The following is a 23,849-nucleotide window of genomic DNA, read 5'->3' as shown; positions in this document are numbered from 1 at the left end:
CTGGCGCTTAAAGACCTTGTTTTGGGGCACCCCTCAACCACAGGTTGCCTGCCAGTCTGCATCCTTTCTAGTTCCCTTACTCAGCCTTTTAAGGGTTGGAAAGCCCCACTCCCCTCCAGCTGCCTGGAGAAGTGAGGACAGCAGGGGAGTGAATAGTGCTGCTGTAGATAGGAAGGGAGGTATTTCAGCTTGAGTATGCAAAATCACATGTTTGCAACATACGCAAAATCACGAGTGAGGGTGGGGTTTTCAACGCAACAAACATTTATTTAATTCCTACTTGCCAATCCTGAGCTAGGGCCTGGGAGTACAAAGTTCGGTAGGACAACACTCTAGTCCTCTAGGCACCAAGAGTCTTCAAAGGGAGGCAAAGAGGTAAACTGGCATTTTCAATACTATGCTGGAGTTAAAATACTAGAGGTAGACACAGAGTATGCAGTGCAAAGGAGAAGGGGAACTAACATCTGCTGCCTACTTCTTTGTGTCAGGCACTCTATCAACTGTATTCCATTTAATTATTCCCTGATTATTGTTAAAGGCAGGTACTGATATCCCCACTTAACAGAGGAGGGAAAAGACTCAGGGAGATGGACTTGTCCAAGGCTCTCTCCTAGTCTACATCAGAACCAAGAATCAAACAATGTTTGGTTTGAAAAAATCGGATTTTTCTGCTACACCAAATCATTTTCTGCTATACCAAAATCAACTAGCTTCAGAGAGCCAAACGTTCACGGGAGAAGACTTCTGAGCTGGGTCTTCAAAGAATCCTGGAAACCAACCAGGCAAAGAGTCAGGGGTCATGTTAAGGGCACAGGATATCTTGAGCAAAAGTGAAAGTGGGGAAGTGGAGGAAGGGGGAGGGAGAACAAGGGAGGATAAACAATTCGTTACTCAGGAAAAAACAGCAAGGAAAAGATCAGGTTTGTGAGTCAGAGCAAAAAGCCACAACTTCATCAGTAATCTTTGAAGGGTTTTAAGTAAATGACCTGATGGGATTTGCATTTTACTCTGGAAAAATGGTTTTATGGACAGACAGGCCCTTTTTCAAGGGCCTCCTAGAATTCAGAGGAGAGAAAATATGGTTCTAAGCGAATTTAGTAGCAGTAGAGATGGAGAGAAGTAAATGAGTTCTAGATATTCTTAGGAAATGTAATTGGCAGGACTTGTGGATTGATAAAGATATATTTAAGAAGTGAAATCAGTAGGACTTATTGATTGACAGTGGTAATAGGGAGGGGGAGGTGAAGGAGAAGGGAGTCTAAGATAATACTTAGGCTTCTGGCTTGCTTGGAAGAAGCATATTCTCATCTACCAAGAAGGAACACAGAGAATGGTCTGGAATTGGGAAGGAGGGAGACGAAGTATTGAGTGTCATACACCTTGCATTTGAGGTATCAATCATCATCCGATGGGAAGTCTGATTTAGTGAGATGGTGACAGCTGCGGATACAGGTGACTGACTTGTTCCAGGGAACACTGGGTAGATTGAGAAGAGCAAAAGAGTAAAGATGAAGCAATCAAGTATACCAACATCCAGTGAGGAAGAAGAGAAAGAGAAGGAAGAGGAGGGAATGAAGGAGGAAGTGGGAATGGTCAGAAAAGAAGTTAAGCCCTGAATGCTGAAGAAGGAGAGGCAGTGGACAGCTGTGACAGAGAGCCCATAAAGCAAAGACTGGGAAGAGTGCACTGGATGAAGCAGCAGGACGGCCATTGCTGTCATTGTCAGGGGAGGAAAGAGGGAAAAAGTGAGAGCAGAGGTCTCACTGCAGTGAACTGAGGAGAGAACATGAAGTGAAATAGTGTACACAGAGAGCATAGACAACTCTTTGAAAAAGCTCGGTTGAAAAGAGAAAGAAGAAATGGGGAGGGTGAAATAGGGGGGTTTGGGGGGCACCAAACAATACTAGTTATAGCATCTGTAGAGAAACATGAGGCAGGAGTAGGGAGACCTGAGCATGATGGAGCTGGGTAGGGTTGGGAGTCAAGTCAAGCTCACAGAATTTTAGGGTTAGGGAGATAAGCTGTCTGCAGCAGTCTATGGTTGAGGGTTCAGCAGGGCTTCCAATAGTGCAGAATAAGGGACTAAGCCACCAGCTATGGGGCAGGGGATAGGTTCACTCTCCGGCAGGAAAGGGTCACGGGTTGATTAGTGTCTTCAGCAGAGCTGGGAAGTTGGGTGTGCCCCAGCCTGTCACAGGATCCCAGCCAGGGCCAGAGCAGAAACCCTGACCCTGCACCTCTTCATTCAGACAGGACTCATGGCAGCCATGGGTTACCTAGGGAGAAGGTGGGCATCAGATCTGGGCCTGTCTGTACCAGTACTAACAGACTAAGCTCCCTTACCTTGTATTTACATTTCAGGACCCCATCAGAACTGCCCCCAAGTTCATCTTTGCACTCCCCATGTTCATGAAAATGTCCACACCCTTCCCTTCCATACTCACATCAAACAGTCCTGCTCCACGCTGCTGGTAGAGCCTTGGGTTGAGAAAGCCAAGCGGGGGGCGGCCACTGAGGAGTCTATGTTCATTTATCAGAGACAGGACCCCACCAAATACTGGAGTAGAGGCCTATAAGAGTGAGGGTGTAAGTAGAAGTTAGGGGTTCAGAGTGATTGGATTTGGGGGAGGGATGTTTGAAAGGATCAGAGGTCTCTGAGGAGTCAGGGGTTCTGGGTGCAAAGTCTTAGTAGAGGGTGAGAATAGTTCCTGAGTGTCAGGGGTTTGGAGCCAGGCTGATTCTTACCGACGTGCCAGACACCCATGGAATGGGCACGCTGTTGCTGACCACCCAGTAGCCATCGGAGAGTGCAGCCACATCTGGATAGGCACGGCCACTGGCATTGAAATAACTGGATGGTGGTAAGTGGGGACTGGAGCTCAGGAACTGGGCTACAGCTTCCTCCTGAAAGATGTTGTTGAGTGAGTACTGTCTGCTGAACTGAGGATCCCTCCCACCCATCCATCCACACAAACACATACACACACCTGGTATGAAGGCTGTGGGAACACATTGCTGAAGCCACCACCACTGATGTAGTCAACGATCTCATTTGTGACTCGGAATGGATTCTGGAAGGATGTGCCTCCCACTGTGGTGACATAGGGGCTGAAAGCAGAAAACAGCACTCAGATTGTACGGGTCCCAAGGGGACTTCCAAAATGTGTGGAGATGGGTAAGTGTGGGCTCGCTTTGCTAGAGGGGCTGAACTCTGTGGGGAAGCTGGTACATGGGAAAGACTAAGAGATTTTGAGCCCTCAAGGCATGGCCTGAGGTGACAGTGCACACTTCTGTCTACAGAACATTCACCAAATCTTCTACTAAAATGCCTGGGAACTGAGAAGAGGAATACTGGGAACTGCATTCCACTCAGAAGCCATGGGGCCTAGACATGTAGGAAGAAGGGAATGCAGCAACCAGAGCTGGTTAAACTGAGGTCTTAGCTACAGGAGCACGTGGTGGGGTCAAGGCAAAGTTCTAGATCATGTAGCTGTAGATGAAGATTGGTGGTCACAGGTAAGTAAGTGGTGGGCTGGGGTGCTTACCTGGAGGCAGGGAAACTGGGACGGAACTGGTGTCTTCCAGAGACAGACCAACACCCAGCCCCACTGTCACCTGGGAGAAAGACCAAGTTTAGCACTCAGATTAATTGGTCAGAGCTTGATATGTGGGTTCAGATGTCAGAGAAGAAATTCAAGAGTTAGTCATTACTGCAAGAGGTCTGAGTTTAGAGATCAGATTAGTAGTCCCTACTGAGTTCAGATTGTAAGTCAGTGATCACAAGGGTCTCCTTGGGGTCAAAACTCCTGAGTTGAGGTAGGGTCTAAGTTTAGAATAGGAGGTCACCTGAGGCAAAGAGCAGGGTAAGACCCCGAGCGGCCGCCTTCATGAGCTCCGTGTTGACCCGCTGGATGTAGGCGCTGCTGAGGGAGTCCTCGTCATCCCCATAGCTCACGGTGTGCACGTGTGGCAGGGCTGACTCATTACTCAGCAGCAGGAGCCACTGCAGGAAGGGCTCCTGTGACTCATGTCGGCCTGGATTTGCGGGGAGGGGAGGAGCACAAGGGTGGTCCTTTGGGAGGTTGTCTCGGTCTCCCTCTAGCCCATGGGATTCCCTTGAGGGAGCAGTGAGCACCACTCACGACCACCCCTCTCCCCACCCACCAGTCCCCTTGGCAGTACCAGGGCTACTGTAGACCCAGGTGGAGATGTTGGCGCCAGCACTCATCAGGTACTCCACGTCTAGACTAGCCTCGATCCCAGCCCGGCCCCGGCCCTGTTGTCCAACCACACGGGCTACTGATGCCTGGTGTGCAAATTTCCCACCAAAGAGGCGCATGAACTCAGCCAGGTCCGAGTCATGGAAATACTGCTCCAGGAACTACAGAAGGAATCAGATCAGGTATCATGGGTCAGAGGATGCAGCCCCAAGGTCACGGCAGGGGACACTATTCCAGATAGGGGGTGAAGACCCAGGGGAGGAGTCAGAGAGGAAGCCCCAGCCTGGGAAACATCTTGGGTAGGGTGTCAGGACCCTGGAGCTCTCTGCCCGGCTCACCTGGGCACAGGCTTGGCTGTTGTTGGTTGTGCCAGAGCCCACGTCTTGTGCTGTCAAGTTGTATCGCTGACGGATCACAGATGGGGTCACCCCCAGGTGCAGGCCAACAGTCCCTGACACCTGTGGCTCAGGGCGTTGCCTCAGGGATGATGTGGGGGGAAAGCGATGCAGCCCGCCCACTGTGGGGAGGGGTCAGGCTTGAGGAGGAGATCTTTTAGACTCCAACCCCCACTTTACCACTGATCCCACCCCAACCCCCGCCACGGCACCTAAACTTTTCCAGCCCCTGGTTCTGCCTGCTTCAAACCCCACCGACCCCACTGGGTGTTACCAAAGTCCACATGAGGGGCCAAGGCCTTCGGGAGGTGGTATGGACGTGGGGACCTTATAACATGGATCTCTGCAGGTCCCCCCACATAGCGATGAAACTCAGCCCCAGAGAGCAGCAGTTCAGCCTGTCTGGAGGTCAGAGATCAGAGAACAGAGGTCAGAAAGCAGCACAGACCAGAGCAGAGGAGGCTACCTGAGCATTACTGCTCATCCTTGTCTCCCTGTGTGTTAGCTCTCACCCACAAGCTCCCACCAGCTTCTCAGCTCTCTCCCATTGGGGTGACTCATCTCCCTGATGGGATGATTGGTACCCTCCACGGGGCAATCCTTCCCTCTCACCGGACACTCAGCCAGCAAGTCAGAAAGTCCTGTGTGGTCACTGAGTGGCAGTTCCGGGCTCCAGCTGCCAAGAGCCATTTTTGGACTGTGCGGAAGGTCAGTGGTGATGGCCGGACCAGTTCAGCCACATCCTCTAGGGTCAGGTATTTTCCTGCAGGGATTCAGTAGAGGATCTTGCCTTCATTCATTGCTTTTCCAAGTTGCCCATTTTGGACCTCAGCCAGGACATTGGGACTTCCCAGGGAACCTGGAACAGGGTCTTGAGGGATAGGTGGGAACTTTCTAGCAAAAAGGCAGGCTGTGCAGGTGCAAGCTATATTTGGGGGCCGGGAGAAGAAAAGGCTAGGGGGACTTGGAATGCCATGGCCAGAAATAAGAATTTACCCTAAAGGCCAGAAGGTTGCAAATGCTGCATCAGAACATGTATTGCCATAATTATAAACAACAAATGAGGTTAAAAATTAAAATTTCCCATATTAAGTTTATTTCCAGTAAAAGTTTTCAAAACTTTCAGAACCAATTATAAAGTGACATCTAATTCAGTTCCAGTCTTTGTACTTGTTGATTTTAAGCTTAACGTGATGGTGAGTCACTATTTTCCTGCAGAGTGCCATGTACACAGCTCCGGGGTGAATCTGAGCCTGCCCCCTCACACACATACCACTGCCACCCAACCATGAAGGGCTTCATGCAGGGGAGGGACACTATCCAGCATGACCACTGGAGCAGAACACTGTTTGGAAGCAGATTAGGGGGCCGGGTGGGGAGTGGGGTGAACCACTCAGGACTGGGCAGCAGTCTGGGTGCAAGAATAAACAAATGCATGGGCAATAACAAGCAATGGTAGAAAGCAGAGGATTCCAAAGGCTCTTTCAGAGCCAGAACTGGAGATGACAGCTCTAGAGTCTGACTGGAGGAGGAAATGGGCATGGGTTTGAGGGTGGGGGAGGAATTTGAGTTAATGAGCACCTATCTGTACTGGATACTACTTCCCATGTGTCTGGTAAGTAGTAGCAGAATTTGAATCCAGATTTGATCACACAGCCTGTGCTCTTAACTTTCAGGTTTCTAGCCTGATAAACATAGGTGGGAAGTTTTGGGGGAAGGAATTTGAGTGAGTTTTGGACAGTTTATTTCCAGTTCACTTTTTTTTTTATTCAGAAACTTCAACGAGGGCCACTGCCATTCAACTGTCCTATATCACCACTTCCCTAAGCACCAAGAGCATGACCATGACGTTATGTGCGCCATCCCACACTCAGCCCGGCCCTGGGTCCCTTCACTGCATCCCACTTCCCAGCCCCAGTTCCTATTCCAATAGGCACCATAACGAGGAGAGCCAGGATCCGACACAGCCTGCACCAGCTCAGACAGTCTTTCCACGTTCTGCTGTCTCAGGGCAAAGGTGAGACTCAGCTCTTCCTCGGAGTCTACACGGCCCAGGGACACCCAGCCTGGGGGCAACCTGCAGGGTCAAAGGTCAGGAACATGGTCTGTGTTAGTGTGGGGATGGGAAATATTAGTCATGGAAGGTTCATGGGGTAGGATCCCAGAGGCAGATATGGCTCACAGGCGGTGAACGACTGGGTACGGAGCCTGGGAACCTGGGGATAAGACTATGGAGTGGGTACCAGGAGCTGGTAAGGGGGTGAGGGAGGCTGGGCCAAGGCAGTGGGCACAGGACAGGACATAGGGAAGGGGCCGGTCTGTGCTAAGTCAACTCACGTTCGCTGCTGGTCCGGCTCCGGGCTGTAACTGCATTTGCCAGCGACGAAGAGGGCAAGGAGCCCGAGGAGGCTGCAGAGGCGGCAGGCGGGTTTCAGCAGGGGCCGGGCTGCCACTGTATTCCCACCCTCCAACCCGATCCCCTCCTCCCCGGGCCCCCCTAATTTCTCACCAGGTTCGGAGTCTCATTCTGCCTTTCTGGAGATCCGCTGTCATGTGACAGATCACATGAACCTTATAGTCTACCACCAGCACCACCACCACGCGGCTGCGGGGAAACTAGTGCCGGTGCTGTCTCCTCCTTCAGATGGGTGGTCCTAAATGCTGGAGATGGGTGGGGCTGCCACCCGATCCTTCCTCGGCGGCCCCGCCAGCACCGGGTTTGTCCCGGGCTCCAGACGCGCCCCCACCCCCGCCCTCACTGGGTTTGTCCCGGGCTCCAAACCCCACCCCACCTCCCCACCCCCGCCCCGGCTGCCGGAGTCCAGCTGGCAGTCACCAAGGGGTATAGGGCAGTGCTTAAGAAAGGGGCTCTGGGCACACGGACCCACAGACCAGGGTTCCTCCTTAGCTGTATGATATCGGGAAAGAACCCAACCTCTCGGAGCCTAGGTTTCATTTAGAATCCGGAAGCGGCTATATTTAAAGTGCTCTGCCTCACAGAATTGCAGTGAACACGTACAGAGATAAAGCAGGCACACTGCTCAGCAGAGAGCCTGGTGTGGCAAAGGCTCAAGAGACGTGAACTCTTGTTACATGTGGACCCTCAGGCCTAGAGCTGGTCATCCCCAAGATCTTTCCTCACCCAGCCAACCCCTCTCTATGTCAGTGCCTTAGGGAAGCCCCTGCTGTCTGCCTTCTGTCTGGCTTCCCAGCCCTTGTGAGTAGGAAAGGCCAACTTGCAGACATGTGACACTCAGCCTCAGGCTAGGCTTGGGCTCCCAGTGCCATCCCCATCCTAGAAGCCCGTGTCCACCACTCCTCTGTGCCCCCTGAGGTGTCCACAATGTATCAGATGCCTGGCAATCATCCCCCCCACCTCACGGCCCCCAGAGAATACAGCCGGACACTGGATACAAACTGCAGTTTATTAAGGCTCCAGAGTGAGAATTGGCACTTGGTTCTGTGCAGGGGCAGGGGTGTCAGTGGAACCCAAAGGAGCTGGGCCCAAATAGGTTGGAGGGACCTCCCCCATCCCCCTACCCCCCAATAAATAAAGTCTCAGCTCCACCTCAGAGTGCTGGTGCAGGGCAGGAAGCCCTCATTGAGGAGAACCCAGGGCTGCTGCCTCCTTCATATTTCTCCCCACATTGGACCTGGCCCCAGGTCAGTACTCAACAGAGCCTCTGTGGCACTGTGCTCTGATGGGGCCGGGTGAGATGTGGGACCTGCCCCCACTGGAGGGGTTTAGGATGGGGAGCTGGCCTCCCCCGTGGTCAATCATGGTCCGAGGCTGCCCAGGGCAGGCTCAGATGGGGCCTGCATTGGGGACGCTGTGCGCATCCCAGGTCGGGGCCCAGCCTGGGCCACAGCTAGATGTGCAGCTCTGTGTCATCGGGTGGCTCCAGGCCGGACTCTGCGCTGAGTGCTGAGGCTGAGGGGCCCTGGGCCACCCCAAACGGCGAGACAACGGGTGAGCGAGCAGCCAGAGGAGACAGTGAGGGTGAGAAGCTGGGAGACATGGCAGCTGAGGATAGGGAGCCTTCGTGGCTGATGGGGGAGCGGTGAGAGGCTGGTGGGAAGATGGCCCGGGTTGCTGCCGTGGTGGCTGGCTTAGGGGGCACAGACTTGGCTCCTGGGTGGGCCACAGCAGTGATGAGGGGTGGTGGGTCAATACGGGGAGCCGGGGGACATGGCCGAGCTTCATCCTTGAGCCGGGCAATCTCTGTGAAGACACTGGCCAGTGGCTGGAACTGAGGGCACCAGCTCAGCAGGTAGTCCCAGTTATAGCTGCCACGGAGCTCCTCCTCACCAGCCACAATGGCTGTCAGTGCACCTGCCACACACGGCTTGCCATCTGCTGGGAAGCCATAGTCCCCGGTGGGTGCAGGGCTCAGGCCACAGCCCCCCAGGAAGGCTGTGGCAGGGGCTGGTGGGCCCTCTTCCCGGTACAGAGTGGCTCCTGCACCTGGCAGCAGCAGCCCTGCCTTGCGGCCCTTATACCAGGTGTCAGGGGCAGGTGGCTCGCAGGATGTGTCACTCAGTCCATCTGCATCCTGCTGGATGCCTGAGTCGGGGCCACGGGCAGCCAAGGAAGAAGCCACACTGGCCACACGCGGGAATTCATTGATCATGCGGATCTCGTCATCCTCTGCAGCCTCTGCTGAGCCTCGACCACTGGAGTGTGAAGGGTCCAAGGAGCCACCTCGGGGGTAGGGTCCTCCAGCTCCTGGCCCACCATAGCTGGGGAGAGTCTGGTGATAGAGGTGCTCTGAGGGTGGTGGGCTGGGTGGCTCTCGGCCTAGCTTTTGCAGAGAGCCACTGGCCAGGGGCGCTGCCTGTGACATCGGACCAGGTGCTGCCTCAGCCTTGCGGCTACGGGCCCGCACCAGCCCTAGGACCAGGGCTGCTAGTGCAAGCACCACTACAACTCCCAGGGAGGCCGCCACAGCCCCCACCAATAGCAGGTTGAGGTCGGGTGCCAGGCCTAGTGCAGTGTGGGTGATATCCACAGTCACGGGCACTGTGGCACTCCGGGAACCAGGCAGAGGCCCCCGTGCCACGACCTCCAGCCTCAGCTCCCGTGGTGCCTCACGCCGTGTCCGGCCTCCACTCCCAGAAGTGCCTGTTCCGCTGCCTGGTGCCCGGCTGTCCACTCGAAGGTACAGGGCACCTGTAGTCTGGTTGATACCAAAATAGGGGGAAGAGGTGGCAAGGGAATAGAGCACCAGGCCATCGGCACCTCCATCCTCATCTGTGGCCTGCACATGACCCAGGCTGTAGCCACGCCGGGCGCCTTCTGGCACCTGGAAGTGGAAAGCCGGAGCCAGGAATACTGGGTCATACTCATCCTCCCCTGTCACCAGTACGGACACAGTGACTGAGGCTGAGAGATTCCCAGCATCCGCAGCACCCACCAGCAGCTGGAAGCTTCCTGTGTGCTCATAGTCAAAGGCCACTCGTGCCCGCAACTCCCCTGTTGAGCCGTTCAGTGCAAATACCTCACGGCCCTCAGGCCCTGGCCCGGCCTCCAACAGGCTGTAGCGGAGCCTCCCGAAAGCCCCAGCATCCCCATCAATCGCATGCAGAGTGGTCACAAGAGTGCCTGGAGGCTGGTTCTCTGCCAGGCTGGTGCTGAGCAAGCTCAGTGGGAAGACTGGGCCATGGTCATTCACATCCTGGACCTCGATGGTCACTGGTGCCAGAGCAAAGTGTGCCCCAGCAGGGTCGGCAGCCTGCACTACAAGCTGATGTCGAGCCTGGGTCTCACAGTCCAAGGGGCGGGCGAGTCGCAAGGCACCTGAGCTCTCATCCAGTTCAAAGAGCCCAGAAGGGTCGCCTGAGCTAAGGGTGAAACGCACAAGGCCATGAGGACCCGGGTCAGCGTCAGAGGCCTCCACATGCAGCAGCTCAGCTCCAACAGGTGTGTCCTCGGGAACCGCCATGCGGTAGGATGCTCGAGTGAAGACAGGGGGGTTGTCATTGACATCCAGCACAGTGACGGTGACAGGCACGGCTGAACTGCGAGAGGGCTGCCCCCGGTCAGCTGCAGCCACAGTTAAGTTGTACTGGGTTAGGCTTTCGAAGTCTAGAGGCTCAAGCAACACCAGGCAGCCCAGTGCCCGGGGGCCTAGTCCACTACCTTCCTCAGTCTCAGCCAGCCGGGGTTCCAGCTGGAAGACTCGGCCCCGGTTGCCACTGATGATGCTATAGTCCACGGTGGCATGGGTGCGGCTTCCATCGGCATCCGTGGCCTCCAGGGTGAGCAGGGTGGAACCAGGGGGCAGATCCTCAGTCACGGCCACACGGTAGTGCGGCAATGTAAAGCTGGGGGTGTGGTCATTCTGGTCCTGTAGCTGCACATGCACTGTGGCTCTTGCTGCCCGGCCTGGCATCCCATGATCTCGTGCTTCCAGCACCACGTCCACCACTCCTGGCCCCTCCTGGCCCAAGGCCACTGTCCCCACTGTTGTGAACAAAGTCCCTGAGATGAGAAGGGGATGGAGAGAAATATGCATTCAGCAGAGGCTGTAGGTGAGTAGAGGGGTGATCCTTTGGGGGCCTAAGAAATGGCCTTGGAAGTCAGACTCCAGGGAATGGCCTATGTGCTGGGAATTTATGGAATGGTCTCCAGGATTCATGAAACGGCTTCTAGACATGCGGTCAGGACAGGGCTTAAAACAGAGACAAAGGAGGGAAAATGTTCTCACTGGGTCAGAGATCCAGGAGTTAAGAATTCAGGCAAATTCTAGGAATGGAGTCAAAATATGGCCCGTCATGGTCAAAGATAAGGGGTCAGATCCTGGGAAGGACGTACCATTGTTGGAGTCAACACTGAAGCCCTCAGCAGGGGATGCTAGGTGGTAGGAAATGTGACCGTTGGCACCTGAATCCCGGTCAGTGGCAGAGACTGAGAGAATGGCACTGCCTGGAGGTGTGTGTTCAAGCAGTGTTACCTGAGGAGTGAGGACAAGTGTTTATGGCTGTTTCCCAGCTGCCCTATTGTCCACTCAGCCTATGTTCTGGAGCTTGGTCCCATGAGCCCTGCTTGGCATCCATGCCAGCTTGAAGCCCATACTCAGTGTTCAAACTGCCCACCTTCCTCCATTTCTGGGCACAGAATGAAGAACCTGGACACAGTCCCTAGGACCTGGAAGGATGGTTTGAGATGGGACCCTCCCATCCCCAGGGCTCCATCCTCAGGTCAGTTCCAACATCCAGCCCACCTCAGACACTTCTAGCCTTGCTACTTCCTTCCAACGTGAACAACCCCGGGCCCAGGTGCGGGGTCAGCTGGGGGCATCAGTACCTGGTAGAGGCTCTGCGAGAAAGCAGGTGCATTGTCATTGACATCCTCCACAAACACTGTGAGGTTAGCACGGCCCTCATGAGGCCCATCATGTGCCAGCAGCTGCAGGTGATAGCAGTCACGTTGCTCAAAGTCCACGGGGCCCGTGAGGGAGAGGCGGCCTCCATAGCGACCTACGCTGAAGGGATCCTGGGGTCCAGATGGGCTCAGCACATACCACAGCACCGGTCCTGAGTCCACATCATTCCCTGTTACCTGTGCAATCTCTGAGCCCAACAGTGCGTCTGCAATACATGGGACAAGTGTGTTTGGCATGGTCCAAGACACCCCTGGAGCCCCAGGGTGGGGTAAAGTGCTGCCCTACCACCCTCTCTACCTCACACTTTCCCGAGCCCTCACCTTCTGACACTCGGAGCTCCCAGGGCTGGGGGATGGTGGGGCGATTATCATTGGTGTCGATGACCATCACCGTCAGGGTAGCTGAGCCCACCAGGGCTGGGCTTCCTCTGTCTGTGGCCATCAGTACCAGCCTGGACACAAAGCACAATCAGAGGTGGGGCCTGGGGATAAGGGAGAACCCTGGGCAGGGCTAGGAGGACTCACGACAGACCGGGGGCCTGGGGGACTCAGGATGTGGCCTAGAGATTGAGAGGGATTCAGGGCAGGGCTTGAAACTGGATGGAGCCAGGATGGGGTCTTGGAACCTATAGGGCCAGGCCTTACCGTGTTTCAGCCCAGATCTCACGGTCCAGGATGGCTGTGGTAGTAATAGTGCCTGTGGCTGGGTCTACATGGAACAAACCCCGTGCTGGTTGGGATGCGGCCAGGCTGTAGGAGATCTGTCCACTGGGGCCTTGGTCCAGGTCATCTGCCTCCACCTGGTGGGAGGAGGAGGCTGCTGGCACTGGGCTGGCCACAGACAAGTCTAGCCAGCCCTGCCCCCCATCTTCCCATAACATCCCACACCTGCAGCAGGGGTCCCTCCAAGGGCCGGGACTCAGGCAGGAAGGCCACGTAGTGGGGCCGCAGGAAGCGGGGAGCATTGTCATTGGCATCTTGCAGGGTTAGGGTCAGCACGGAGAAGGCAAAGGCTCCCCCGCTCTCTGCTTGCAGCACCAGTCGCAGTCGTGGGCTGGCCTCGAAGTCCAGCCCCTCTGCTGAGCGAACTGTGATGGCTCCTGGGGGGAGGCAGAAAGCATCACAGACAGCCCTTGCTTGCCCTGGAGCCTCCCTCTCTGATGCCCCTTCCTCAAAGGCAGCCCCTCCCCAACCAGGGCCTTCTCGGGCCCAAAGAGGAGCACCCCCAGGAGATTGTCCTCTCACAGAGCCCCTGCTCCTGCCCCTTACCTGTACTCGGCTGGATGGAAAATGTCCCTTTTTCATTCCCACTGAGAATGCTGTAGGTGATTGGTCCACTTGAGCCCCCTGCATGGACAGCCTTAGGGGAGACAATGGGAGTCCCTGCAGAGAGGATGGTATTGGTTGGACCGTGAGCACTGAGGGAGTTTACCAGACATTTTTAGTGAGTAACCCCAGCCCATCCAGGGATACAAAGCTGGGAGGCATGGTTGAGGACCCACCTGGGGGTGCATTCTCACGGAGCATGGCTTCACTATTAGCCCGAGGAAAGCGGGGTCCACGCTCAGACTCCCCCTGCAGCCCAACAATGACCACACCAGTGGCAGAGCGAGCTGGACGGCCAAGGTCGGTGGCCACGACAAAGAGGACACGATCCCGGGGGCCGAGGGCTACAGGTGAGCGGGCCACACGTATTTCACCAGTGTAAGAGTCCACAGTGGTGCCAGGAGGTGGCGTGCCTGCCAGCCGGTATAGGATGGAAGCATTAGCACCAGCATCACGGTCTTCAGCTCGCAGAGTGGCCAGAGCCAGGGTCGGGGTGCTAAGGCTAGGGCCTGGGCGGGGCAGGCGCAGCCTCAGGGGACTGGTGGGGAAGGTGGGTGCATGGTCATTGACATCACGCACTGTGATGGTGACAGGTACCGTGGTGCTCAGGGGCCCAGCAGCTGCACCATCCACCGCACTCACAGAAAAGGCATAGCTGGGACACTGCTCTCTGTCTAGGGCTGTGGCTGTGCGTAATTCCCCAGAGCCGGGCTCCAACAGGAAGGCTCCTGCTGCACCTGTACCCAGGTAGTAGGTCACACGGCCATTGGCCCCAGCATCAGGGTCATGAGCCTGTAGCTGCAGCAACAGGGTCCCTGCAGGTGCATCCTCAGGAACCTCCACAGTGTAGGCAGGCACAGGGAAGGCTGGGGCATGGTCATTGGCATCCAGCACTGTCACTGTCACAAGCAGAGTAGCACTGAGAGCTGGCTGGCCTCCATCCCGGGCCTCTATCCGCAGCTGGAATGCTGGCTCCACCTCTCGGTCTAGTGGCCTCATGGTGCCAAACTCCCCAGAAGCTAGGTCTAGGACAAAGGCTCCTGATGGGTCCCCATCTGCAGAGAAGTACATGTGCACATAGACAAAGATGTGTCAGCCCACGGGAGTGAGGGTGATATACAGGCAACAGCAAATGGGAAGGGGTGGAGGAGAGAGAAACTGGGAGAAAGGAAGAGAGGAGAACCACAGATGGTAAAGGAAGATACTATAAAGCAGCTGTTCTCAAGAGTATGGGCTGGGGACTCCTTTCAGGGAGTATATAATCAAAACTAGTTTCATAGCAATACTAAAACATTATATGCCTTTTTAAATTCTTAGTATCTCACAAACGTAGAGTCGAAATGCTTCATGACAAGTGATGACATCACTTGTATAGTAATGGAATGTGTGCTTACGAATTCTTACGTCTTCTAGAATATAGATAGAAAGTTTAGAGCATAAACATGTATTTTCTTTTTTTTAAAAGATTTTATTTATTTATTTGAGAGAATGCGAGAGAGAGAGAAAGTACAAGAGGGGGAGAAATCAGTGGGAGAAGCAGACTCCCTGCTAAGCAGGGAGCCCGATGTGGGACTCGATCCCAGGACTCCAGGATCACGACCTGAGCTGAAGGCAGTTGCCCAACCAACTGAGCCACCCAGGCGCCCCCATAAACATGTATTTTCAAAGACTTATTCAATTTTTTGTTGCTGTTGTTGTTTTAAAGATTTTATTTATTTATTAGAGAGAGAGGGAACACAAGCAGGGGGAGCAGCAGGTAGAGGGAGAAGCCGGCCCACTGAGCGAAGAGCTCGATGACGTGGGGCTCATGGGGTTTGATCCCAGGACCCCAGGATCATGACCTGAGCTGAAGGCAGACGCTTAACCAACTGAGCCACCCAGGCGCCCTGACTCATTCAGTTTTTACTGGCTTATTTTTAGTTACACCTGCTATAATCTTTGCAATCTCACTGCTGCCCAACAAACTATTTGAACCCCTAATATTTCTTTGTGGCTATGAAGAAATACAGTAAGCAGGATACTTCACTGGCTGTTTTACAATGGTGTTTTTAAGATTTTTCTCAGCTTTAATATCTAATATACTAAATATTGATGTAATGTGTTTATTATACATATGTATCTATATTACATGTTTGTTATAATATCATATTATTATATCAATAAATATTGATATCATATAAACAAAAACTCTTCAGAGTTCTCAAAAATTAAAAACACTAAGGGTTACTAAGACCAAAAAGTTTGAGAACAAGTGCTCCACAGGGAGAAACAAGAAAGAAAAAGAAGGGGTGCCTGGGTGGCTCAGTTGGTTAAGTGACTGCCTTTGGCTCAGGTCATGATCTCAGGGTCCTGGGATCGAACCTGGCTTCGGGCTCCCTGCTTGGCGGGAAGCCTGCTTCTCCCTCTCCCACTCCCCCTGCTTGTGTTCCCTCTCTCGCTGTCTCTCTCTCTGTCAAATAAATAAAATCTTAAAAAAAAAAGAAAGAAAAAGAAAAGAAACAGGAAATAACAACAGAGAAACAGAGAGATATAAAGAGCTGAAGAGGCATAGAAAGAGACACTTAGAAACACATATGCATGATTGAAAAGGTAGAAGACCAAGAAAAGGGAAAGGAAACCCAGACACACTGAGGCTGTGGGTGCTAGATTAGCAGATGTGGGACATTTCTCACCCAGGATGCGGTACTGCAGCTGCCCATTGGCTCCCACGTCTGGGTCAGAGGCCCGCAGCACCGTAAGGGTCTGGGGGTCCTGGCCCTCTGGCACCTCCAGGGAGAGGTGGGCACTCCCAAAGGTTGGGGCATGGTCATTCTCATCCTCCACGGCCACTCGCACTGTGACATGGGTCAGCAGCGGGGGTGAGCCCCTGTCCCGGGCATACACTGTGGGGAAGCAAAATCAGTAAAATGTAGCCTGCTCCCATTCATGGATAAACCCACACCACACAGCGTTCACACATGTTCACCAGGTGCACATATGAACCAGAAAATGTCCATCTCTCCACACTCTGCAAGCACATGGGTGCCTGCACGTGTACATGCACACATAAATATACATGTCAGAAGACTTTTTTTTCCCCACTTCCCATACTTAGTGCAAGGCAGATGTATCTTGGATTAGTGGTAATGTGACAGAAAAGGCACTAAATAAAGTATCAAAAGGTGTGGGTTCAAGTCCCAGCTCTACCACTTCCAAGCTGTGTTAGCTTGCATAAGTCACTTAACTTCTATGGTACTATCAACATGCTTTTCTGTTAGATGGCCACAGTATAATCTGGGGGAATCCTAAAGGACAGAGCCGTGGCATTATGTGTTTAAGAGTTTGTGTGATCACAATGGCAACAGCCTAAAAGTCAGATCACCTTGCAATCTGCCCAACTCGTGCTTCCCCAAAAGGATCCAAAAACATAACAAGCTGTGCTATAATAGGTGGAAGCTTCTAGAGGGGAGTTTGGGGGTGCTGCTCATGTAACACTGGTGCTTACAACACCTCAAGGCTTTTGGGGGTCCTGTCAATGTGTACCTGTCAGGTTGATCTCCTCCTGCTCCTCCCGATCCAGGGCCCGAAGGGTCGTGAGAACTCCAGTGTCTGGGTCCAGGGAGAAGCTTTCGCCAGAGATGCCTCCATAAGTCACTTGCCCATTGGCCCCTGAGGAGGGGCGGCATGAAGGGAGATCAGAGGATAAATATAGCCTTTCTTGTCCCGTGACCCTCTCCACTCATCCCCTCAGGTCTTACCCAGGTCTGGGTCGGTTGCCCGCAGAGTGAGCAGAGAAGTGCCAGGCGGGCTGTTCTCACGCAAGAGGACGCTGTACTCCTGCTGCTGGAAAGCCGGTGCCTCGTCGTTGACGTCAGCGACACTGACAGTCAGGAGCTGCGTGGCTGAGCGCGGCGGGGAGCCGTGGTCTGCGGCCACCACCGTCAGTACGTGCTCAGCTCGCTGTTCCCGGTCCAGGGACCGCACCACGGACAGCGCTCCTAGGTGAGCGGTGGGGCAGGTTGGGAGGAAACCTCAACACTCTCTTCCCATCAGCGCCCTCCCTCGCCCCAACCTCCTCCGGGCTCAACTCACCGGTGCTGGAGTGTAGCCGGAAGTAGCCGTCCCCGCCCGCTGCCAAGCGATAGGACACGCGTGCGGCTTCGCCCAAGTCCGGGTCCCGGGCTACCACGTGCAGCGCCACAGGCCCGGGCGGCTGATCCTCGGGGATGCGCACACGCGAGGGCGAAGCGAAGACGGGCGCGTTGTCATTCTCATCCGTGACAAAGACGCGCGCGGAGACGCGCGCTGCGCGGCGGCGGCTGGCATTGGCGGGCCGGTCGGAGGCTTCCACGAGCAGCAGCAGGGCGGGTGTGGTCTCCCGGTCCAGGCCTCGCGGAGCGCTGAGCGCCCCGGTGCGCGCGTCCAGGCGAAGCGCAGGCACGGGCGGCTCCTGGCGCAGCAGGCGGTAGCGCACGTCGCTGTTAGGGCCCGGGCCGTCGGCGTCCGACGCGCGGAAGGTGTACAGCGCCGCGCCAGGATCCGGGTTCTCCGGCAGCGCCAGCGCCAGCGGATCGCGCGCGAAGACCGGCGCGTGCTCGTTCTCGTCCTGCACGCGCACCTGCACGCGCAGCAGCCGCGCCCCCGCGCCTCCCGGGCCCTCAGCGCGCACAGTGAGAGCGCGCCACGCCGGGCCCGCCTCGAAGTCCAGGGGCCGCGCCAGGTACAAGCGCCCTGAGGCCGCGTCCAGCGCGAAGGTGCCCTCCGGGTCGGCGCCGCCCACCAACGTGTAGGTGAGTGCGCCCACCCCAGCTGGCTCTGGCGACGCCACCGAGCCCAACAGGGAGCCCGGCTGCAGCCCTTCGGCCGCTGTCACGGTCAACACGACGGGCACTGGAGCCGCTGGGTCTGGCTCTGAGGGATCTGGTGGGGGCTCAGCAGAGCGAACTGAGGGAAGCACCTGTTGTGGACCGAGGAGGAAGGACAGAATCAGTGGGACCCGTGTAAAACGGGTCTGGGCTGGCCGACTGGGTAGCTGAAAGGGTAGTCAGAGTAGCCCGACTAGAGGGCATAAGGACTCTGTGAAGGTGTAGCACATAGCGGTGGCCAAAGAGAAGTAGACAGATTTAAGGAAGGGCAGCCGTACCTGCACCAGCAGCTGGAGGCTGGAGCTCCGAGGGGGGCTGCCTTGGTCATGAGCGCTCAAAGTCAGCACGTAGTGTGGCCGCTCTGCTCGGATCAGGGGTGCTGCAGTGAGCAGCTCCCCCGAGTGAGGGTGAAGAGAGAAGAGCTCTGAGCCAGGACCTGGGAACAGGTAGAGGAAGGAGGGTGAGAGCTCGGCAGGTCATGCCATCACCACCAACTCCCTTCTCTCCACACCACCCCCCATACCAGTTAGTGTGTACAGGATGGTGCCGTTCTCCCCCTCATCTGGATCCTTGGCCTGCAGAGTTGTCACCAGTGTCCCTGGAGGCACTCGATCTGGTACCTGTGGGGACACACAGCTCACCTACAGCTGTGTCTTTCTTGTTCCTGAGTTATCTCAGGGTCAAGTTCCCCTCACTTGAATGCAGGCAGAGCCCCTTTCTTGCTCTTACACCTGTTCCAAGAGCCAGTCTCTCTTACCTATACCTACAGCTCTGTGGGGAGCCCCCACTGCCTCTCACACTTTTTCAGGGCAGGGTCCTGCCACTTCACATACCTGTATAGGGAGGCCCCCGCCAGCAGCCCCGGAAGCTTGCAGGAAGCTGGGGCTGTTGTCGTTGAGGTCGAGTACTGCGATGTGCACGGTGCCTGTGGTACTACGGGGTGGGCTCCCCCCATCCTGCACCTGCACCAGGAGCTGGTAGCTGCTCTGCCGCTCTCGGTCCAGGGTTTGGAGTGTGGTCATTTCTCCTGGGAGTGCAGGAGAGATCATGTATGGGGTAGCTAGGGATATACAGCCTGAGGCCTGCAGCTAAGAAGCTGGGGTTTAGGGAGTGTGGGAGGGAATGCCAGGGTGAAAGTCCAGGCTCAGTCCTGGTCCTCATGGCAGGGGTCTGGGGATTCTGTCTGGGTATTCACCAGTCTGAGGATGAGGCTATGAGGTCTCAGAATTTGGGCCCCAGTGCTCACCAGTCTGGGGGTGGATGCGGAAGGCCTTGCTGTCTTCTGACAGCGGTCGCAGGCTGTAGGTCAGACGTCCATTGGGTCCTGAGTCTCGGTCAGTGGCAAAGACCCGGCCCACGCTGGTCCCTGGGGGCTGGTTCTCAGCCACAGCCAGGAAGGTGGGCTCCTCAGACAAGCGGGGACTGTGGTCATTCTGGTTGAGGATGCTGACCCTCACGGTGGCTGTGCCTGTCTGCTGCCCCAGCTCAGCTTTGGACCCAGACACTGCCATTACCTTCAGTGTGTACAACTCCTGGGCCTCACGGTCCAGTGCTGCTCGCACCCACAGCCAACCACTCTGTGGTTCCAGGCCAAAGGGGTTACTTGGCCCATCTGCTGCAAGATGGTAGGTGATGGGGCCCCCATCTGGTGCTTGAGCTTGCACTTGCAGGAACTTAGTTCCAGGGGTGGTGCCTGAGGGCAGGTCCACACGGTAGGTAGGGCTGTCAAAATGAGGAGCCAGCCCACGGGTCCCCAAATCCTGTACCACCACTCGTAGTCGAAAGTGGCTGGTGCGGGGTGGGGAGCCTCCATCTCGGGCCTCCAACTCCAGCTCATGGGCTGGCCCCCCTGGGGGCCCCAGAGGTCCCATAAGCCGTACATGGCCTGTAGTGGGGTCTACAGTGAAGGCCCCACCACCCCCAGCAAGCAGGGTAAAGGTGACTCGACTGTTAACACCTGCATCAGGGTCCAGAGCCCGAAGTGTATAGATGGGGGTCCCTGGGGCAGTGTTTGGTGGCAGCAACACTGTGTCTTCAGGTGCAGGGAAGGCAGGGGAGTTGTCATTCACATCATCCAGCAGCACACGCACCCGAGCTACAGCAAAAGCCGGGGGCACTCCACTGCCTGCCCGCACCTCCAGCTCCAGCACTGGTCCCAGCAGCTCCCGGTCCAGAGGGCGAAGTGTTTGTAACAGCCCTGAGGCCCCATCTAAGGAGAAGAGTCCTCGGGGATCCCCGCCTGATAGGGCAAGGGTCACAGACCCCAAGCGACCTAGGGGAAGGAGAGAGGAATCAAGAAAGAGATGGGGGCACCTATTGAGTTGGGGCCTAGACTCTGATCTCAAGGAGGGCTAAGCACCATCCACACCTGTGTCTTTCAAACTCTTAAGGAGAGGGGCAGGTGGTGGCAGAGACACTGGGTAGCACTACGGTGATACTTTATGTGCCTGGGGATGAAGCAGAGTGCCTGCACTGTTCCCAGGGGTGTGTTGGGGATTTGAACCTGCATGTTTTGTACTGGGGCTACCTATGGTGTGATACTCTAGGGTTCTTTGAGATGGGTTATGTTGGGGTGGCCGGGTAGAGCACCAAATGGGTATAATAATAAATGATACCTGGTGGATTGTGTGCCCGGACTATGCCCACACTGGTGCCTGGTGCCACATCCTCTGGTACAGAAAAGACATACTGTAGTTGCTCAAATACTGGTGGCACAGGGGCTCCAGGCACAATGCTGACGTTGACTCGGGCACTGGGCTCTGCCTGCAGGCCACCTCCATCCTGAGCCCCAATCTCCAGCTGCACCACAGAGTTGGCCCGTCTGGCCAAGGGCCAGGCTACTGTCAACAGCCCTGGGAGAAGGGATAGAAGCAGAGATGTATAAGGAAACAGCATAGAGGTAGAAAGGTTATGGGAAGGGGGGCAGTACTTCATTTAAGTAGGTGGGAAGAGGGGTCTGGGGACAAGCCCTGAGAATGGGAGGATCCTCACCTGAGTGCTCATCCAAGGCAAAGAGTGGGGGGTTATTGCCAGCCAGGATGTGGTAGGAGAGTCTCCCATGGGGCCCCTGATCAGGGTCATGGGCACGCACCCTCAGTACAGCTGTGCCTGGTGTACTGTGCACACTCAGACTGGCAGCATACTCCCGTGGATAAAACTGCGGTGGGTTGTCATTCTCGTCTGACACAAACACCTTCACATATACCATGGACTTGAGGCCTCCCTAGGGAGACAGGCAGCCATAAGACAGATGGGCGTTATGTGGCTCTGGTGAATGCCCTATCCCAACACCCCAGCCGGCCCACGGTCTGCCCACTCACCCCATCCACAGCCGTCACTGTGAAGTCGAAGCTTGAGGGTCCCTGATCTCGGTCCAGGGTCCGGGTTGTGCACACATCACCACTGTGGGCATCGATGCGGAACGGGGGAGACCCTGAGGTGCCAAGTCCAGCACCCAAGGAATAGGAGAGGAGGCCAAATGGACCACTGTCTGCATCTGTGGCTGTCACCTAGGGAGAGGCTGGGGTGAGTGATGCCCCATCGTTTTGACAGAAGAGCCAGAGCTAAGTGGCAGTTAGGAGGGGCAGGCCCTGGGCCAGCTGGGTGCCGGAGTCTCTGGATGGTGGACACTGAGAGGGGACCAGTAGGAGGTGGGCCAAAACCCAAACTCACCACCTCAGACCTCACCACCTGGTTTAGGTTCCTGTGAGCTTCTGGTCACAACATTTTTGTCAACTGGTCAATAGGTCAATACATAAACCTTGTTTTATGTGTGTTTCTGTTTAAAGACATCTAATGTAATATATATTGTTGATTCATTAACATTGAATCCACAGCCGATGGCACTATAAATCATATCTGAATGAAGCTTATCTAACACATATATTGTCTTCATAAGGCACATCACAGCCCTCCTGTGCTTAGGAACACTAGGCAGCACTTTAGTACTACACTTAGGGACCATATTAAAGAGCAAAATCACCAAACAAAAGGGACAAAAATGTGAAAAACGTGGCACTAAATAGACTGCAGAAGGACCCTTGTTTACAGTATGAGCTGAAACATGAAGGCAGAGCATTGCCTGGAATGTGCACATCAGTCCACTTGAATTTTTCATCATTCTGCACATGTCCTGGAATGACTGCAAAAGCTCCATGAGTATTGATTCGGGGGTTACAAATACATTTTAGAGAGTTGGCAAATTTACAAATACAGAATCCGCACATGATGAGGACCACCTGCACTGATAGAGGAGCGTGCTTGGGGCTGTGACTGCAAATTCCAGGTGGGCCACAGGTGGGGTTAGTGACCATCACCAAGTCTCATAATCACTCTGAGCAGAGAACTAGATGACCAATGGAATTACTGGTACTGATGTTCTAGCCCTGCTTTTTCCTGAGTCTGGCCATTCTGGAGCTGGGTCTGATTGATTTTGGGATCTAATCACTGGAGTGATCAGGGTCTGCTCTGTGAATTTATGGATGTGGCTCATGCACCTGTGGCGTTCCTCGCCTCTCAAGCCAACCTCACTGGAAGAGAGAGGGAGAATGGCAAGTCTATGGGATGTCAAGGTCATTAAGTCCAGGGGGCTCCTCAAAACTAAGAAGTAGGGGAAGGATTTCCTGGTTAATTCTTGGGTATCCCCCAGACTGGCTCAGGAAAAGTTGAACTATCGGACACCAGTGTCAGGAGCCTCTGAACATTTCAGAACCAGAGCAGAGGAGACATCATTCCGAAAGCTTCTGAGTCTAGGGCAGGGCCAGGCACACAGCAGTTACTCTATGTGTATTTGTTGAATAAGTGGATATTCTGATTACCCTGACAACAAAACCTTCCTTCAAACTACATTTTATACGTTGGGTGCACATTAGACCCCTGACAGTGTGTTAGCTGGTGTTGACTGCTGTAGATTGTGACAAAGTACTCTCTGTGGATACAGGGGTCCTAGGGTCATGTCATGCTGTGAGAGGAGGCTGGAGAGTTCCCTCTTCTTAGCCAGAAAATGTTCCTCAGAGAGAAGGCTAGCCAAGGACTTCTAATTGTTGCCCAGGCCCTTGACAGAAGTGATTTGTGGCACTGTTTACCCTCCAGAGAGACACTAAGACCCTGCCATGGCTGAACCCTGGAAACAGATCCTGCTCCAACTCTTTACTATGGCTGTGGGCCCAGATATCCCAGGAGACAAACATCCCCCCACATCAATCCAGGCAGGCTGCAGCACAGCTGCGGCACCATCTCCAGAAGCTGTTAAAGACCTTTGCCCTCTGACTTGCTGCAGGAAGAAAGCAATAAATAGTGGTCAGGGGAAGTTGTCAGGAAGTGACCCCAAAAGGCGTAGGGGCCACTGACTGGAAATGACCAAGGCAGAAGTGAATTTCCCGCCCTGTGCAGCTCCTGCTAGAGGTTCCACTGCAAATGCACAGTCTCCCTTTCCAGCAGGCTCTCAGCCCTGCTGCCCAGGCCAACCTTGGTCAGCTCCCTCTCCCACTCATCTCTCTCCTTTTGTCCCCACCCACCCCTAGCTCTCATCGAATGCACTATTTCAGGGAGAAAATAAAGACCCTTATCTGTGAATTTTCTAAAGTTCCTACCAGGCCACATACTTACTGCATCCACCCCGTCCTGACCTCCTTCCCAGGTGTCTCCTGCTTCTCCCGCTGCCAAACCCCTCCACGGATTC

General features: G+C 54.9%; 2 protein-coding genes across 3 annotated transcripts in view; both read right to left on the bottom strand.

The window, feature by feature from the left end:
- Window positions 1-241: 241 nt before the first annotated feature.
- On the bottom strand, window positions 242-7,283 carry TPP1 (tripeptidyl peptidase 1). The gene is made up of 13 exons (XM_025894409.2): window positions 7,125-7,283; window positions 6,953-7,024; window positions 6,553-6,692; window positions 5,228-5,378; window positions 4,890-5,017; window positions 4,559-4,737; window positions 4,183-4,381; window positions 3,847-4,035; window positions 3,546-3,615; window positions 2,988-3,108; window positions 2,746-2,904; window positions 2,445-2,570; window positions 242-2,276 (listed from the first exon to the last, which is right to left on the bottom strand). The coding sequence occupies exons 1-13, from the start codon at window positions 7,166-7,168 to the stop codon at window positions 2,136-2,138; spliced, it is 1,719 nt and encodes a 572-aa protein (XP_025750194.1). The 5' UTR covers window positions 7,169-7,283; the 3' UTR covers window positions 242-2,135.
- Window positions 7,284-8,026: 743 nt separating this feature from the next.
- The window catches only part of DCHS1 (dachsous cadherin-related 1), a 35,234-nt gene continuing 19,411 nt past the window's right edge, over window positions 8,027-23,849 (bottom strand). For both annotated transcript variants that reach the window (XM_073882987.1, XM_025848434.2), the window contains 19 exons: window positions 21,490-21,678; window positions 21,161-21,392; window positions 20,785-21,021; window positions 19,416-20,441; window positions 19,003-19,196; window positions 18,693-18,789; window positions 18,448-18,605; window positions 17,397-18,261; window positions 17,063-17,302; window positions 16,848-16,973; window positions 15,998-16,207; window positions 13,502-14,380; window positions 13,269-13,382; window positions 12,888-13,099; window positions 12,645-12,799; window positions 12,321-12,451; window positions 11,922-12,205; window positions 11,430-11,568; window positions 8,027-11,096 (listed from right to left, as the gene is read on the bottom strand). In XM_073882987.1, the coding sequence (XP_073739088.1) occupies window positions 8,485-11,096; window positions 11,430-11,568; window positions 11,922-12,205; window positions 12,321-12,451; window positions 12,645-12,799; window positions 12,888-13,099; window positions 13,269-13,382; window positions 13,502-14,380; window positions 15,998-16,207; window positions 16,848-16,973; window positions 17,063-17,302; window positions 17,397-18,261; window positions 18,448-18,605; window positions 18,693-18,789; window positions 19,003-19,196; window positions 19,416-20,441; window positions 20,785-21,021; window positions 21,161-21,392; window positions 21,490-21,678 (8,100 nt within the window). In that variant the 3' untranslated portion in view covers window positions 8,027-8,484. The remainder of the gene's footprint in view (window positions 11,097-11,429; window positions 11,569-11,921; window positions 12,206-12,320; window positions 12,452-12,644; window positions 12,800-12,887; window positions 13,100-13,268; window positions 13,383-13,501; window positions 14,381-15,997; window positions 16,208-16,847; window positions 16,974-17,062; window positions 17,303-17,396; window positions 18,262-18,447; window positions 18,606-18,692; window positions 18,790-19,002; window positions 19,197-19,415; window positions 20,442-20,784; window positions 21,022-21,160; window positions 21,393-21,489; window positions 21,679-23,849) is intronic.

This window comes from Callorhinus ursinus, unplaced genomic scaffold, assembly GCF_003265705.2.
Source record: "Callorhinus ursinus isolate GAN/ISIS: 27379988/994484 unplaced genomic scaffold, GSC_fseal_2.0 scaffold49, whole genome shotgun sequence".
Classification (NCBI taxonomy): domain Eukaryota; kingdom Metazoa; phylum Chordata; class Mammalia; order Carnivora; family Otariidae; genus Callorhinus; species Callorhinus ursinus.
This window is presented reverse-complemented; position numbering and strand designations above follow the sequence as displayed.